This window comes from Stomoxys calcitrans, chromosome 1 (assembly GCF_963082655.1).
Source record: "Stomoxys calcitrans chromosome 1, idStoCalc2.1, whole genome shotgun sequence".
In the NCBI taxonomy this organism is placed as follows: Eukaryota; Metazoa; Arthropoda; class Insecta; order Diptera; family Muscidae; genus Stomoxys; species Stomoxys calcitrans.
In genome coordinates this window covers 212,125,839-212,144,310 of record NC_081552.1, presented here as the reverse complement: position 1 = coordinate 212,144,310, position 18,472 = coordinate 212,125,839, and the positions used below count along the sequence as shown (strand labels likewise).

At 31.6% G+C, this 18,472-nt stretch overlaps 1 protein-coding gene across 2 annotated transcripts in view; it reads left to right on the top strand.

Annotated features, from left to right (window-relative positions):
• The window catches only part of LOC106086460 (NEDD4 family-interacting protein 1), a 70,991-nt gene extending 52,731 nt beyond the window's left edge, over positions 1-18,260 (top strand). For both annotated transcript variants that reach the window (XM_013251149.2, XM_013251157.2), the window contains exon 3: positions 17,273-18,260. In XM_013251149.2, the coding sequence (XP_013106603.1) occupies positions 17,273-17,478 (206 nt within the window). In that variant the 3' untranslated portion in view covers positions 17,479-18,260. The remainder of the gene's footprint in view (positions 1-17,272) is intronic.
• Positions 18,261-18,472: the final 212 nt, after the last annotated feature.

Sequence of the window (18,472 nt, the reverse complement as noted above, 5' to 3'; positions counted from 1 at the left end):
CAAAAATTTAAAATTTTCATAAGGGGTTAGCCTTCGCTAAAAAATTCCAAAAAAATAAAATGTGAAATTTTAAGTAATTCTGTTTATTTTTCTAATCGTCTTGCAAATTCGAACTGCGGAATGCTTGATCATTTTCGAAATTCGAAAAAATGAAGGAGTTACGGCGTTTTAGGCCTCGAAAACGACTTTGCATTTTTATGTCCAAAAAGATTTGTTTTTTTTTGATGTTTATGCGATTTTGAGCTTGTTTTTTGTAGAAAATATGTAGGAGTTGCACTATTCCGAATTTTTTGCCATAATCCTCAATACTGTATACCCAACTCGAAAAATGTTTTTACATCAAAAATTTAAAATTTTCATAAAGGGTTAGCCTTCGCTAAAAAAATTCCAAAAAAATAAAATGTGAAATTTTAAGTAATTCTGTTTATTTTTCTAATCGTCTTCCAAATTCGAACTGCGGAATGCTTGATCATTTTCGAAATTCGATAAAATGAAGGAGTTACAGCGTTTTAGACCTCGAAAACGACTTTGCATTTTTACGCCCAAAAAAATTTGGTTTTTTCGATGTTTATGCGATTTTGAGCTTGTTTTTTGTAGAAAATATGTATGAGCTGCACTAATCCGAATTTTTTGCCATAATCCTCAATACTGTATACTCAACTTGAAAAATGTTTTCGCATCAAAAATTTCAAATTTTCATAAGGGGTTAGCCTTCGCTAAAAAATTCCAAAAAAATAAAATGTGAAATTTTAAGTAATTCTGTTTATTTTTCTAATCGTCTTCCAAATTCGAACTGCGGAATGCTTGATCATTTTCGAAATTCGATAAAATGAAGGAGTTACAGCGTTTTAGACCTCGAAAACGACTTTGCATTTTTACGCCCAAAAAAATTTGGTTTTTTCGATGTTTATGCGATTTTGAGCTTGTTTTTTGTAGAAAACATGTAGGAGTTGCACTAATCCGAATTTTTTGCCATAATCCTCAATACTGTATACTCAACTCGGAAAATGTTTTTGCATCAAAAATTTAAAATTTTCATAAGGGGTTAGCCTTTGCTAAAAAATGCCAAAAAAATAAAATGTAAAATTTTAAGTAATTCTGTTTATTTTTCTAATCGTCTTCCAAATTCGAACTGCGGAATGCTTGATCATTTTCGAAATTCGAAAAAATGAAGGAGTTACAGCGTTTTAGGTCTCGAAAACGACTTTGCATTTTTACGCCCAAAAAAATTTGGTTTTTTCGATGTTTATGCGATTTTGAGCTTGTTTTTTGTAGAAAACATGTAGGAGTTGCATTAATCTGAATTTTTTGCCATAATCCTCAATACTGTATACTCAACTCGGAAAATGTTTTCGCATCAAAAATTTAAAATTTTCATAAGGGGTTAGCCTTCGCTAAAAAATTCCAAAAAAATAAAATGTGAAATTTTAAGTAATTCTGTTTATTTTTCTAATCGTCTTCCAAATTCGAACTGCGGAATGCTTGATCATTTTGGAAATTCGAAAAAATGAAGGAGTTACGGCGTTTTAGGCCTCGAAAACGACTTTGCATTTTTATGTCCAAAAAAATTTGATTTATTTCGATGTTTATGCGATTTTGAGCTTGTTTTTTGTAGAAAATATGTAGGAGTTGCACTAATCCGAATTTTTTGCCATAATCCTCAATACTGTATACTCAACTCGAAAAATGTTTTCGCATCAAAAATTTAAAATTTTCATAAGGGGTTAGCCTTCGCTAAAAAATTCCAAAAAAATAAAATGTGAAATTTTAAGTAATTCTGTTTATTTTTCTAATCGTTTTCCAAATTCGAACTGCGGAATGCTTGATCATTTTCGAAATTCGAAAAAATGAAGGAGTTACGGCGTTTTAGGCCTCGAAAACGACTTTGCATTTTTATGTCCAAAAAAATTTGATTTATTTCGATGTTTATGCGATTTTGAGCTTGTTTTTTGTAGAAAATATGTAGGAGTTGCACTAATCCGAATTTTTTGCCATAATCCTCAATACTGTATACTCAACTCGAAAAATGTTTTCGCATCAAAAATTTAAAATTTTCATAAGGGTTAGCCTTCGCTAAAAAATGCCAAAAAAATAAAATGTAAAATTTTAAGAAATTCTGTTTATTTTTCTAATTGTCTTCTAAATTCGAACTGCGGAATGCTTGATCATTTTCGAAATTCGATAAAATGAAGGAGTTACAACGACTTTGCATTTTTACACCCAGAAAAATTTGGTTTTTTCGATGTTTATGCGATTTTGAGCTTTTTTTTTGTAGAAAATATGTAGGAGTTGCACTAATCCGAATTTGTTGCCATAATCCTCAATACTGTATACTCAACTCGAAAAATGTTTTCGCATCAAAAATTTAAAATTTTCATAAGGGGTTAGCCTTCGCTAAAAAATGCCAAAAAAATAAAATGTGAAATTTTAAGTAATTCTGTTTATTTTTCTAATCGTCTTCCAAATTCGAACTGCGGAATGCTTGATCATTTTCGAAATTCGAAAAAATGAAGGAGTTACGGCGTTTTGGGCCTCGAAAACGACTTTGCATTTTTATGTCCAAAAAAATTTGTTTTTCTCGATGTTTATGCGATTTTGAGCTTGTTTTTTGTAGAAAATATGTGGGAGTTGCACTAATCCGAATTTTTTGCCTTAATTCTCAATACTGTATACTCAACTCGGAAAATGTTTTTGCATCAAAAATTTAAAATTTTCATAAGGGGTTAGCCTTCGCTAAAAAATGCCAAAAAAATAAAATGTGAAATTTTAAGTAATTCTGTTTATTTTTCTAATCGTCTATGAAATTCGAACTGCGGAATGCTTGATCATTTTCGAAATTCGAAAAAATGAAGGAGTTAGAGCGTTTTAGGCCTCGAAAACGACTTTGCATTTTTACGCCCCAAAAAATTTGGTTTTTTCGATGTTTATGCGATTTTGAGCATGTTTTTTTGTAGAAAATATGTAGGAGTTGCACTAATCCGAATTTTTTGCCATAATCCTCAATACTGTATACTCAACTCGGAAAATGTTTTCGCATCAAAAATTTAAAATTTTCATAAGGGGTTAGCCTTTGCTAAAAAATGCCAAAAAAATAAAATGTAAAATTTTAAGTAATTCTGTTTATTTTTCTAATCGTCTATGAAATTCGAACTGCGGAATGCTTGATCATTTTCGAAATTCGAAAAAATGAAGGAGTTACAGCGTTTTAGGTCTCGAAAACGACTTTGCATTTTTACGCCCAAAAAAATTTGGTTTTTTCGATGTTTATGCGATTTTGAGCATGTTTTTTTGTAGAAAATATGTAGGAGTTGCACTAATCCGAATTTTTTGCCATAATCCTCAATACTGTATACTCAACTCGGAAAATGTTTTTGCATCAAAAATTTAAAATTTTCATAAGGGGTTAGCCTTCGCTAAAAAATTCCAAAAAAATAAAATGTGAAATTTTAAGTAATTCTGTTTATTTTTCTAATCGTCTTCCAAATTCGAACTGCGGAATGCTTGATCATTTTCGACATTCGAAAACATTAAGGAGTTACAGCGTTTTAGACCTCGAAAACGAATTTGCATTTTTACTCCCAAAAAAATTTGGTTTTTTCGATGTTTATGCGATTTTGAGCTTTTTTTTTTGTAGAAAATATGTAGGAGTTGCACTTATCCGAATTTTTTGCCATAATCCTCAATACTGTATACTCAACTCGAAAAATGTTTTCGCATCAAAAATTTAAAATTTTCATAAGGGGTTGTTAGCCTTTGCTAAAAAATGCCAAAAAAATAAAATGTAAAATTTTAAGTAATTCTGTTTATTTTTCTAATCGTCTATGAAATTCGAACTGCGGAATGCTTGATCATTTTCGAAATTCGAAAAAATTAAGGAGTTACAGCGTTTTAGGTCTCGAAAACGACTTTGCATTTTTACGCCCAAAAAAATTTGGTTTTTTCGATGTTTATGCGATTTTGAGCTTGTTTTTTGTAGAAAACATGTAGGAGTTGCACTAATCCGAATTTTTTGCCATAATCCTCAATACTGTATACTCAACTCGGAAAATGTTTTTGCATCAAAAATTTAAAATTTTCAAATTTTCATTAGCCTTCGCTAAAAAATGCCAAAAAAATAAAATGTGAAATTTTAAGTAATTCTGTTTATTTTTCTAATCGTCTTCCAAATTCGAACTGCGGAATGCTTGATCATTTTCGAAATTCGAAAACATTAAGGAGTTACAGCGTTTTAGACCTCGAAAACGACTTTGCATTTTTACTCCCAAAAAAATTTGGTTTTTTCGATGTTTATGCGATTTTGAGCTTTTTTTTGTAGAAAATATGTAGGAGTTGCACTTATCCGAATTTTTTGCCATAATCCTCAATACTGTATACTCAACTCGGAAAATGTTTTTGCATCAAAAAATTTAAAATTTTCATAAGGGGTTAGCCTTCGCTAAAAAATGCCAAAAAAATAAAATGTGAAATTTTAAGTAATTCTGTTTATTTTTCTAATCGTCTTCCAAATTCGAACTGCGGAATGCTTGATCATTTTCGAAATTCGAAAAAATGAAGGAGTTACGGCGTTTTAGGCCTCGAAAACGACTTTGCATTTTTATGTCCAAAAAAATTTGTTTTTTTTCGATGTTTATGCGATTTTGAGCTTGTTTTTTGTAGAAAATATGTAGGAGTTGCACTAATCCGAATTTTTTGCCATAATCCTCAATACTGTATACTCAACTCGAAAAATGTTTTCGCATCAAAAATTTAAAATTTTCATAAGGGGTTAGCCTTCGCTAAAAAATGCCAAAAAAATAAAATGTGAAATTTTAAGTAATTCTGTTTATTTTTCTAATCGTCTTCCAAATTCGAACTGCGGAATGCTTGATCATTTTCGAAATTCGAAAACATTAAGGAGTTACAGCGTTTTAGACCTCGAAAACGACTTTGCATTTTTACTCCCAAAAAAATTTGGTTTTTTCGATGTTTATGCGATTTTGAGCTTTTTTTTGTAGAAAATATGTAGGAGTTGCACTTATCCGAATTTTTTGCCATAATCCTCAATACTGTATACTCAACTCGGAAAATGTTTTTGCATCAAAAAATTTAAAATTTTCATAAGGGGTTAGCCTTCGCTAAAAAATGCCAAAAAAATAAAATGTGAAATTTTAAGTAATTCTGTTTATTTTTCTAATCGTCTTCCAAATTCGAACTGCGGAATGCTTGATCATTTTCGAAATTCGAAAAAATGAAGGAGTTACGGCGTTTTAGGCCTCGAAAACGACTTTGCATTTTTATGTCCAAAAAAATTTGTTTTTTTCGATGTTTATGCGATTTTGAGCTTGTTTTTTGTAGAAAATATGTAGGAGTTGCACTAATCCGAATTTTTTGCCATAATCCTCAATACTGTATACTCAACTCGGAAAATGTTTTCGCATCAAAAATTTAAAATTTTCATAAGGGGTTAGCCTTCGCTAAAAAATTCCAAAAAAATAAAATGTGAAATTTTAAGTAATTCTGTTTATTTTTCTAATCGTTTTCCAAATTCGAACTGCGGAATGCTTGATCATTTTCGAAATTCGAAAAAATGAAGGAGTTACGGCGTTTTAGGCCTCGAAAACGACTTTGCATTTTTATGTCCAAAACAATTTGTTTTTTTCGATGTTTATGCGATTTTGAGCTTGTTTTTTGTAGAAAATATGTAGGAGTTGCACTAATCCGAATTTTTTGCTATAATCCTCAATACTGTATACTCAACTCGAAAAATGTTTTCGCATCAAAAATTTAAAATTTTCATAAGGGTTTAGCCTTCGATAAAAAATGCCAAAAAAATAAAATGTAAAATTTTAAGTAATTCTGTTTATTTTTCTAATCGTCTTCCAAATTCGAACTGCGGAATGCTTGATCATTTTCGAAATTCGAAAAAATGAAGGAGTTACGGCGTTTTAGGCCTCGAAAACGACTTTGCATTTTTATGTCCAAAAAAATTTGTTTTTTTCGATGTTTATGCGATTTTGAGCTTGTTTTTTGTAGAAAATATGTAGGAGTTGCACTAATCCGAATTTTTTGCCATAATCCTCAATACTGTATACTCAACTTGAAAAATGTTTTCGCATCAAAAATTTAAAATTTTCATAAGGGGTTAGCCTTCGCCAAAAAATTCCAAAAAAATAAATTGTGAAATTTTAAGTAATTCTGTTTATTTTTCTAATTGTCTTCCAAATTCGAACTGCGGAATGCTTGATCATTTTCGAAATTCGAAAAAATGAAGGAGTTACAGCGTTTTAGGCCTCGAAAACGACTTTGCATTTTTATGTCCAAAAAAATTTGTTTTTTTTCGATGTTTATGCGATTTTGAGCTTGTTTTTTGTAGAAAATATGTAGGAGTTGCACTAATCCGAATTTTTTGCCATAATCCTCAATACTGTATACTCAACTTGAAAAATGTTTTCGCATCAAAAATTTAAAATTTTCATAAGGGGTTAGCCTTCGCCAAAAAATTCCAAAAAAATAAATTGTGAAATTTTAAGTAATTCTGTTTATTTTTCTAATCGTCTATGAAATTCGAACTGCGGAATGCTTGATCATTTTCGAAATTCGAAAAAATGAAGGAGTTACAGCGTTTTAGGCCTCGAAAACGACTTTGCATTTTTACGCCCAAAAAAATTTGGTTTTTTCGATGTTTATGCGATTTTGAGCATGTTTTTTTGTAGAAAACATGTAGGAGTTGCACTAATCCGAATTTTTTGCCATAATCCTCAATACTGTATACTCAACTCGGAAAATGTTTTTGCATCAAAAATTTAAAATTTTCATAAGGGGTTAGCCTTTGCTAAAAAATGCCAAAAAAATAAAATGTAAAATTTTAAGTAATTCTGTTTATTTTTCTAATCGTCTTCCAAATTCGAACTGCGGAATGCTTGATCATTTTCGAAATTCGAAAAAATGAAGGAGTTACAGCGTTTTAGGTCTCGAAACGACTTTGCATTTTTACGCCCAAAAAAATTTGGTTTTTTCGATGTTTATGCGATTTTGAGCTTGTTTTTTGTAGAAAACATGTAGGAGTTGCATTAATCTGAATTTTTTGCCATAATCCTCAATACTGTATACTCAACTCGGAAAATGTTTTCGCATCAAAAATTTAAAATTTTCATAAGGGGTTAGCCTTCGCTAAAAAATTCCAAAAAAATAAAATGTGAAATTTTAAGTAATTCTGTTTATTTTTCTAATCGTCTTCCAAATTCGAACTGCGGAATGCTTGATCATTTTGGAAATTCGAAAAAATGAAGGAGTTACGGCGTTTTAGGCCTCGAAAACGACTTTGCATTTTTATGTCCAAAAAAATTTGATTTATTTCGATGTTTATGCGATTTTGAGCTTGTTTTTTGTAGAAAATATGTAGGAGTTGCACTAATCCGAATTTTTTGCCATAATCCTCAATACTGTATACTCAACTCGAAAAATGTTTTCGCATCAAAAATTTTAAATTTTCATAAGGGGTTAGCCTTCGCTAAAAAATTCCAAAAAAATAAAATGTGAAATTTTAAGTAATTCTGTTTATTTTTCTAATCGTTTTCCAAATTCGAACTGCGGAATGCTTGATCATTTTCGAAATTCGAAAAAATGAAGGAGTTACGGCGTTTTAGGCCTCGAAAACGACTTTGCATTTTTATGTCCAAAACAATTTGTTTTTTTCGATGTTTATGCGATTTTGAGCTTGTTTTTTGTAGAAAATATGTAGGAGTTGCACTAATCCGAATTTTTTGCCATAATCCTCAATACTGTATACTCAACTCGAAAAATGTTTTCGCATCAGAAATTTAAAATTTTCATAAGGGTTTAGCCTTCGCTAAAAAATGCCAAAAAAATAAAATGTAAAATTTTAAGAAATTCTGTTTATTTTTCTAATTGTCTTCTAAATTCGAACTGCGGAATGCTTGATCATTTTCGAAATTCGATAAAATGAAGGAGTTACAACGACTTTGCATTTTTACACCCAGAAAAATTTGGTTTTTTCGATGTTTATGCGATTTTGAGCTTTTTTTTTGTAGAAAATATGTAGGAGTTGCACTAATCCGAATTTGTTGCCATAATCCTCAATACTGTATACTCAACTCGGAAAATGTTTTTGCATCAAAAATTTAAAATTTTTATAAGGGGTTAGCCTTCGCTAAAAAATTCCAAAAAAATAAAATGTGAAATTTTAAGTAATTCTGTTTATTTTTCTAATCGTCTTGCAAATTCGAACTGCGGAATGCTTGATCATTTTCGAAATTCGAAAAAATGAAGGAGTTACAGCGTTTTAGGCCTCGAAAACGACTTTGCATTTTTGCGCCCAAAAAAATTTGGTTTTTTCGATGTTTATGCGATTTTGAGCTTGTTTTTTGTAGAAAATATGTAGGAGTTGCACTAATCCGAATTTTTTGCCATAATCCTCAATACTGTATACTCAACTCGGAAAATGTTTTCGCATCAAAAATTTAAAATTTTCATAAGGGGTTAGCCTTCGCTAAAAAATTCCAAAAAAATAAAATGTGAAATTTTAAGTAATTCTGTTTATTTTTCTAATCGTTTTCCAAATTCGAACTGCGGAATGCTTGATCATTTTCGAAATTCGAAAAAATGAAGGAGTTACGGCGTTTTAGGCCTCGAAAACGACTTTGCATTTTTATGTCCAAAACAATTTGTTTTTTTCGATGTTTATGCGATTTTGAGCTTGTTTTTTGTAGAAAATATGTAGGAGTTGCACTAATCCGAATTTTTTGCTATAATCCTCAATACTGTATACTCAACTCGAAAAATGTTTTCGCATCAAAAATTTAAAATTTTCATAAGGGTTTAGCCTTCGATAAAAAATGCCAAAAAAATAAAATGTAAAATTTTAAGTAATTCTGTTTATTTTTCTAATCGTCTTCCAAATTCGAACTGCGGAATGCTTGATCATTTTCGAAATTCGATAAAATGAAGGAGTTACAGCGTTTTAGACCTCGAAAACGACTTTGCATTTTTACGCCCAAAAAAATTTGGTTTTTTCGATGTTTATGCGATTTTGAGCTTGTTTTTTGTAGAAAACATGTAGGAGTTGCACTAATCCGAATTTTTTGCCATAATCCTCAATACTGTATACTCAACTCGGAAAATGTTTTTGCATCAAAAATTTAAAATTTTCATAAGGGGTTAGCCTTTGCTAAAAAATGCCAAAAAAATAAAATGTAAAATTTTAAGTAATTCTGTTTATTTTTCTAATCGTCTTCCAAATTCGAACTGCGGAATGCTTGATCATTTTCGAAATTCTAAAAAATGAAGGAGTTACAGCGTTTTAGGTCTCGAAAACGACTTTGCATTTTTACGCCCAAAAAAATTTGGTTTTTTCGATGTTTATGCGATTTTGAGCTTGTTTTTTGTAGAAAACATGTAGGAGTTGCATTAATCTGAATTTTTTGCCATAATCCTCAATACTGTATACTCAACTCGGAAAATGTTTTCGCATCAAAAATTTAAAATTTTCATAAGGGGTTAGCCTTCGCTAAAAAATTCCAAAAAAATAAAATGTGAAATTTTAAGTAATTCTGTTTATTTTTCTAATCGTCTTCCAAATTCGAACTGCGGAATGCTTGATCATTTTGGAAATTCGAAAAAATGAAGGAGTTACGGCGTTTTAGGCCTCGAAAACGACTTTGCATTTTTATGTCCAAAAAAATTTGATTTATTTCGATGTTTATGCGATTTTGAGCTTGTTTTTTGTAGAAAATATGTAGGAGTTGCACTAATCCGAATTTTTTGCCATAATCCTCAATACTGTATACTCAACTCGAAAAATGTTTTCGCATCAAAAATTTTAAATTTTCATAAGGGGTTAGCCTTCGCTAAAAAATTCCAAAAAAATAAAATGTGAAATTTTAAGTAATTCTGTTTATTTTTCTAATCGTTTTCCAAATTCGAACTGCGGAATGCTTGATCATTTTCGAAATTCGAAAAAATGAAGGAGTTACGGCGTTTTAGGCCTCGAAAACGACTTTGCATTTTTATGTCCAAAACAATTTGTTTTTTTCGATGTTTATGCGATTTTGAGCTTGTTTTTTGTAGAAAATATGTAGGAGTTGCACTAATCCGAATTTTTTGCCATAATCCTCAATACTGTATACTCAACTCGAAAAATGTTTTCGCATCAGAAATTTAAAATTTTCATAAGGGTTTAGCCTTCGCTAAAAAATGCCAAAAAAATAAAATGTAAAATTTTAAGAAATTCTGTTTATTTTTCTAATTGTCTTCTAAATTCGAACTGCGGAATGCTTGATCATTTTCGAAATTCGATAAAATGAAGGAGTTACAACGACTTTGCATTTTTACACCCAGAAAAATTTGGTTTTTTCGATGTTTATGCGATTTTGAGCTTTTTTTTTGTAGAAAATATGTAGGAGTTGCACTAATCCGAATTTGTTGCCATAATCCTCAATACTGTATACTCAACTCGGAAAATGTTTTTGCATCAAAAATTTAAAATTTTTATAAGGGGTTAGCCTTCGCTAAAAAATTCCAAAAAAATAAAATGTGAAATTTTAAGTAATTCTGTTTATTTTTCTAATCGTCTTGCAAATTCGAACTGCGGAATGCTTGATCATTTTCGAAATTCGAAAAAATGAAGGAGTTACAGCGTTTTAGGCCTCGAAAACGACTTTGCATTTTTGCGCCCAAAAAAATTTGGTTTTTTCGATGTTTATGCGATTTTGAGCTTGTTTTATGTAGAAAATATGTAGGAGTTGCACTAATCCGAATTTTTTGCCATAATCCTCAATACTGTATACTCAACTCGGAAAATGTTTTCGCATCAAAAATTTAAAATTTTCATAAGGGGTTAGCCTTCGCTAAAAAATTCCAAAAAAATAAAATGTGAAATTTTAAGTAATTCTGTTTATTTTTCTAATCGTTTTCCAAATTCGAACTGCGGAATGCTTGATCATTTTCGAAATTCGAAAAAATGAAGGAGTTACGGCGTTTTAGGCCTCGAAAACGACTTTGCATTTTTATGTCCAAAACAATTTGTTTTTTTCGATGTTTATGCGATTTTGAGCTTGTTTTTTGTAGAAAATATGTAGGAGTTGCACTAATCCGAATTTTTTGCTATAATCCTCAATACTGTATACTCAACTCGAAAAATGTTTTCGCATCAAAAATTTAAAATTTTCATAAGGGTTTAGCCTTCGATAAAAAATGCCAAAAAAATAAAATGTAAAATTTTAAGTAATTCTGTTTATTTTTCTAATCGTCTTCCAAATTCGAACTGCGGAATGCTTGATCATTTTCGAAATTCGAAAAAATGAAGGAGTTACGGCGTTTTAGGCCTCGAAAACGACTTTGCATTTTTATGTCCAAAAAAATTTGTTTTTTTCGATGTTTATGCGATTTTGAGCTTGTTTTTTGTAGAAAATATGTAGGAGTTGCACTAATCCGAATTTTTTGCCATAATCCTCAATACTGTATACTCAACTTGAAAAATGTTTTCGCATCAAAAATTTAAAATTTTCATAAGGGGTTAGCCTTCGCCAAAAAATTCCAAAAAAATAAATTGTGAAATTTTAAGTAATTCTGTTTATTTTTCTAATTGTCTTCCAAATTCGAACTGCGGAATGCTTGATCATTTTCGAAATTCGAAAAAATGAAGGAGTTACAGCGTTTTAGACCTCGAAAACGACTTTGCATTTTTACGCCCAAAAAAATTTGGTTTTTTCGATGTTTATGCGATTTTGAGCTTGTTTTTTTGTAGAAAATATGTAGGAGTTGCACTAATCCGAATTTTTTGCCATAATCCTCAATACTGTATACTCAACTCGGAAAATGTTTTCGCATCAAAAATTTAAAATTTTCATAAGGGGTTAGCCTTCGCTAAAAAATTCCAAAAAAATAAAATGTGAAATTTTAAGTAATTCTGTTTATTTTTCTAATCGTCTTCCAAATTCGAACTGCGGAATGCTTGATCATTTTCGAAATTCGAAAAAATGAAGGAGTTACAGCGTTTTAGGCCTCGAAAACGACTTTGCATTTTTATGTCCAAAAAAATTTGTTTTTTTCGATGTTTATGCGATTTTGAGCTTGTTTTTTGTAGAAAATATGTAGGAGTTGCACTAATCCGAATTTTTTGCCATAATCCTCAATACTGTATACTCAACTCGGAAAATGTTTTCGCATCAAAAATTTAAAATTTTCATAAGGGGTTAGCCTTCGCTAAAAAATTCCAAAAAAATAAAATATGAAATTTTAAGTAATTCTGTTTATTTTTCTAATCGTTTTCCAAATTCGAACTGCGGAATGCTTGATCATTTTCGAAATTCGAAAAAATGAAGGAGTTACGGCGTTTTAGGCCTCGAAAACGACTTTGCATTTTTATGTCCAAAACAATTTGGTTTTTTCGATGTTTATGCGATTTTGAGCTTGTTTTTTGTAGAAAATATGTAGGAGTTGCACTAATCCGAATTTTTTGCCATAATCCTCAATACTGTATACTCAACTCGAAAAATGTTTTCGCATCAAAAATTTAAAATTTTCATAAGGGTTTACCTTCGCTAAAAAATGCCAAAAAAATAAAATGTAAAATTTTAAGAAATTCTGTTTATTTTTCTAATTGTCTTCTAAATTCGAACTGCGGAATGCTTGATCATTTTCGAAATTCGATAAAATGAAGGAGTTACAACGACTTTGCATTTTTACACCCAGAAAAATTTGGTTTTTTCGATGTTTATGCGATTTTGAGCTTTTTTTTTTGTAGAAAATATGTAGGAGTTGCACTAATCCGAATTTGTTGCCATAATCCTCAATACTGTATACTCAACTCGGAAAATGTTTTTGCATCAAAAATTTAAAATTTTTATAAGGGGTTAGCCTTCGCTAAAAAATTCCAAAAAAATAAAATGTGAAATTTTAAGTAATTCTGTTTATTTTTCTAATCGTCTTGCAAATTCGAACTGCGGAATGCTTGATCATTTTCGAAATTCGAAAAAATGAAGGAGTTACGGCGTTTTAGGCCTCGAAAACGACTTTGCATTTTTACGCCCAAAAAAATTTGGTTTTTTCGATGTTTATGCGATTTTGAGCTTGTTTTTTGTAGAAAATATGTATGAGCTGCACTAATCCGAATTTTTTGCCATAATCCTCAATACTGTATACTCAACTCGGAAAATGTTTTCGCATCAAAAATTTAAAATTTTCATAAGGGGTTAGCCTTCGCTAAAAAATTCCAAAAAAATAAATTGTGAAATTTTAAGTAATTCCGTTTATTTTTCTAATTGTCTTCCAAATTCGAACTGCGGAATGCTTGATCATTTTCGAAATTCGATAAAATGAAGGAGTTACAGCGTTTTAGACCTCGAAAACGACTTTGCATTTTTACGCCCAAAAAAATTTGGTTTTTTCGATGTTTATGCGATTTTGAGCTTGTTTTTTGTAGAAAATATGTATGAGCTGCACTAATCCGAATTTTTTGCCATAATCCTCAATACTGTATACTCAACTTGAAAAATGTTTTCGCATCAAAAATTTAAAATTTTCATAAGGGGTTAGCCTTCGCTAAAAAATTCCAAAAAAATAAATTGTGAAATTTTAAGTAATTCTGTTTATTTTTCTAATCGTCTTCCAAATTCGAACTGCGGAATGCTTGATCATTTTCGAAATTCGAAAAAATGAAGGAGTTACAGCGTTTTAGGCCTCGAAAACGACTTTGCATTTTTATGTCCAAAAAAATTTGTTTTTTTCGATGTTTATGCGATTTTGAGCTTGTTTTTTTGTAGAAAATATGTAGGAGTTGCACTAATCCGAATTTTTTGCCATAATCCTCAATACTGTATACTCAACTTGAAAAATGTTTTCGCATCAAAAATTTAAAATTTTCATAAGGGGTTAGCCTTCGCTAAAAAATTCCAAAAAAATAAATTGTGAAATTTTAAGTAATTCTGTTTATTTTTCTAATTGTCTTCCAAATTCGAACTGCGGAATGCTTGATCATTTTCGAAATTCGATAAAATGAAGGAGTTACAGCGTTTTAGGCCTCGAAAACGACTTTGCATTTTTACGCCCAAAAAAATTTGGTTTTTTCGATGTTTATGCGATTTTGAGCTTGTTTTTTGTAGAAAATATGTATGAGCTGCACTAATCCGAATTTTTTGCCATAATCCTCAATACTGTATACTCAACTCGGAAAATGTTTTCGCATCAAAAATTTAAAATTTTCATAAGGGGTTAGCCTTCGCTAAAAAATGCCAAAAAAATAAAATGTGAAATTTTAAGTAATTCTGTTTATTTTTCTAATCGTCTTCCACATTCGAACTGCGGAATGCTTGATCATTTTCGAAATTCGATAAAATGAAGCAGTTACAGCGTTTTAGGCCTCGAAAACGACTTTGCATTTTTACGTCCAAAAAAATTTGTTTTTTTCGATGTCTATGCGATTTTATATATATATATATATATATATATATATATATATCTATATATATATATATCTATATATACATATAAATATAAATATATATAGATATATATATATATATATATATATTCACACAACCACCAAGTTTTAACTTGACCGCTATTTTGCAACCCCGTCTCCCTGTCTACTAAGAAAAAATAGTTTTCCGAAAGAACCCACAACCCATGCTGTTACTTCAATAATTCAGACATTTTTATTAAAAAATTTATTTTTTACTTCTTTCATTCAATTTTACAATTAAATAAAGTATTGGCGATTTCATCGTACAAAAGTATTGACACACTTATATTCATATCTTAAATATCTAAAAATTTTTGTCTATTTAATACCCTGTTAGCAAGCCCTTTTGCAGATCACTGCGTCCAAACGGTTTAGCATGGAATGCACAAATTTTTTCGCAGTTTCCTCCCCTATTTTTTTCTATTCTTCTATAAGTGCCTGCTTAAGTTGGGGCTTATTGGAAATGGTTGCTTTCATAAATGATCAATGGGGTTGAGGTCTGCAGATTGCGGAGGATGCGACAGGAAATGTGTGACATTCAGTATTAGCCCCATACGCACATCATGAGCAGAATGTTTGGAGCCATTGTCCTGTTGAAATGTAAATGACCTCGGTAGATTCTGTTTGTCTGCGCTTTTTTTTTACAATTTCCTTTAAAATATTTAAATACTCTGTTTTGTCCATAATGTCATCTATGGGTATCAATTCCGCGCTCTATTGTCCAATACCTATCATTCGAGATTCACATTGACATGGTCGGTAAATATAGCCGATTTAGGGGTGTTTTAGGGAGTGGGGTGGTCCCCCACTCACTTAGCCCTGAAATTTTAACAGCATTATCATTATTATATCAAGTACCTTTCGTATGAACCTCATATTGTCATTGGCCTCGAAATTGGATATCAAATTCGTTTTCTAATCTCAAGTACCTTTCATTTAAACCCCTTATCGCAAAAGTCAGTAAATATGTCCGGTTTGAGGTATGGGCCCTAATAACTATCAATATCGAGCCCCACTGTCTGGAAGACCCAAATTGTCTTGGTGAGCAAAACGTTCTATTTGGGGGTTGTTATTGGGGTGGGACGTCCCCTAGATAATTGGTCTCGAATGTTGATATCAGATTCGTGGTCTACTCCCAAATACCTTTCATTTGAGCCCCATATTTTCATAGTCGGCAAAAACACTTGGTCCGACAATTGGATATCAGATACGTTTTCTAATCTTAATTACCTTTCATTTGATTCCCATATTGTCGTGATTGGTCTATATACATATATTTGGTAGGTTTTGAGGGTGGGGCGGCCCCCCTAGGTATCCCATTCGAAATTTGGATACCAAATTTTTGTTTTTAGTTTACTATGAGAGAGCACTCAAAATTCCCTTAAATCGCACCACCCATCTTCGAGATCTGGCGTTTCTGAAAATTAGGGTAAGGGGGAGGTTCCGCCCCCCCTTCAAATATCAAAAAAATTTAGTACCCTATTTTCACCCATCTCACCGACCCCCGCAGACGACATGCAACCCCATACCATAACTGCTCCTCCACCGTGTTTGACTGTAGGTGCAAGATTTCTTTTTTCATATGCCGTATTGGACTTTCTCCATGCAGTAGAGCGGCCATCAGAACGGAAAATGTTGTTCTCTCTCTTTCATCCGAGAATAGCACTTGGTCCCAGAAGCTGTTCGGTCGGCACACCTATTCTCTTGCGTAGGCCAGGCGCTTCTTCTGGTTCTTTAAAGAAATAAGCGGCTTACGTGTAGCAACTCGGGCACTGTAATCGGCCTTATGGAGCACTCTTCTGACCGTCATGGGATGCATTTTTTTTCCAGTCTCTTCTTCAACTTCAGCTGTTTTTTGTGTCGATGTTTTATTGGGGTCCTTTTCAATTTCTCGCACCATCTTATGAGGCTCCCGGTCACTTAAAACTCGGGGATGCCCAAAGCGTTTTTCGTTTTGTAAATTTGATTCTCCTTTAAACCTGTTGACGATTCTTCGAATTGTGAAACGGCTTCTGTCCATCATTTGGCCGATCTTAGCAAACGATTTTCCTTGGCTGTGAAGGAGCATCATAATTTTTCGCTCAGATACAATCGTTACTTTTTGCTTCGGGGCCATTTTTTGTATTTTCTGTATTTAATTTTATTCGTTTAACAAAAAACTTAAATTAACGTTAAAACAACACGGTAGATAATTTTAGGAACCAATTGCAACGAATAGAGCAACACGGTAGACCATTTTAGGAAGAAATATTTTTGCAAAAAAAGAGTTGCCAACTGGCAAAAAATAGGAACAAATATAGCAGAACATGTAAGTGTGCCAATACTTTTGTGCGATGAAATTGTTAAATAAAATATAAAAAATTAAAAAAAAAAATTTCGAATAAACATTTCTGCTTTAGTTAAGTAACAACATGAGTAGTATCGGAAAAATATTTTTTTTTTTAATAAACTGGGAGACGGTGTTGAAAAATAGCGGCCAAGTTAAAAATTGTTGGTGTGCCAATACGTAGGTGTGTTACGGTAGATTGTTTTCAATTCTCCTTTGCACTTAACTCAGGTCTGAAACCAAGTAATTGCAACTTTTCTCTTTTGGTGGTATTCTTAAGAGTACCGTTAAATGAATAAATCACATTGATGCCAAACATTAGAAATTAATTTTTTGAATTTTGGCCAATGGCAGCGACCACTGTGCATCCGTGCACTTTGGGGTAGACTTTTAATTTTCAAAAAAGGTTTAATATGATTCGATGGCGTTATTAAAATAAAATATCAATATTAATTCTATTACATTTCTCTCTCTCTCTCTCTCTTTAGGATTTGGCTTATCGTTGGCGAAATGGACTTTAATTGTTAAACACTCAACCGATTTGGCATCACATGAAAACTCTTGGCTGTGGTGGTTAATAATGGCATTTGGGTTTTTGATTTGCATACGTGCTTTAATACAATACGTTAGTATTAAACGTACTTGGCGTCTCTTATCGCCAAGTTCCCAAGAACGATTATTGTTCTTTTATTGAAATATATGAAATGTGAAAGGAGTAATCCGAGGTGTAGCTGTAGTGCGAGTAGAAAATAATGCTTAGTCTAAGAGTAAGAATGTTTTATAAATAAAAGGAAAAAACAAAACGAACACACAAAAAATGTCAAAGAAGAGTAAGATGAAAGAAAAATGCTAAATAAGAATTGATTTGTGTCCTTAAAACTTTGAAATACCTTTACAAATTTTGTGAAAATTGTTCAATAAGTAATTGATGGCAGGAGTATTGTTATTGAAAAATACTTCAAGATGATACACAAATGTGGAACCAGGACTCTATGTGAGCTATATATAACTTATTCGTCGAGTGAATATATAGGTAAGGTTAAGTTGAAGAGAGGGTGCAGATATTAATCTGCCCCATGCATCTATAGACATACATCTAAGCCAGTTATCGGCTTGTTGAGCGCTCTTAAAACTACAAATTAACCTCTAAAAAGAAATGTTTACGTTAGGATTTCCCTGCTACTTACAGATTCCCACCTAAGTGCAGGTATCTGTTAGTGAGTTAATATTTAGTTTGAAAATTTTTTAATGCTGCACACCATGGACTTTTTCAAAAACATAAAAAAAGCTAAAAACCCAGACGTATGGTAATCAAATAAAATACTATGAAATTGATCCAAGGAGTATTATAGGTCTTTCTCGCCAATTTTAATAAAAATCCTTGCTAGGCGTTGACATTAGACTTTCTTTGTATGCTTATACATACATTCATTCCAGATGCTGGTCATCGATTTAAAGCTTGATCGTTAAGATTTGTCGTGCCGACCTCAAGTGCGAGTGCATGCTTGAAAACCAATCCATTTAATGAAAATTTGTTGTTGTAGCAGTTTGTTGTGTTCTATCTTTCGTCTGCTTGATTCTGTTGAGTGTCAAGATCCAGGAGCCCTGCGACTAAGACGGGGTGCGTCCACAGGGATCTGGGTCTGAGTCGAGTGGGTCTGGCTGGGCAGTTAACTAGGTGACGAGTA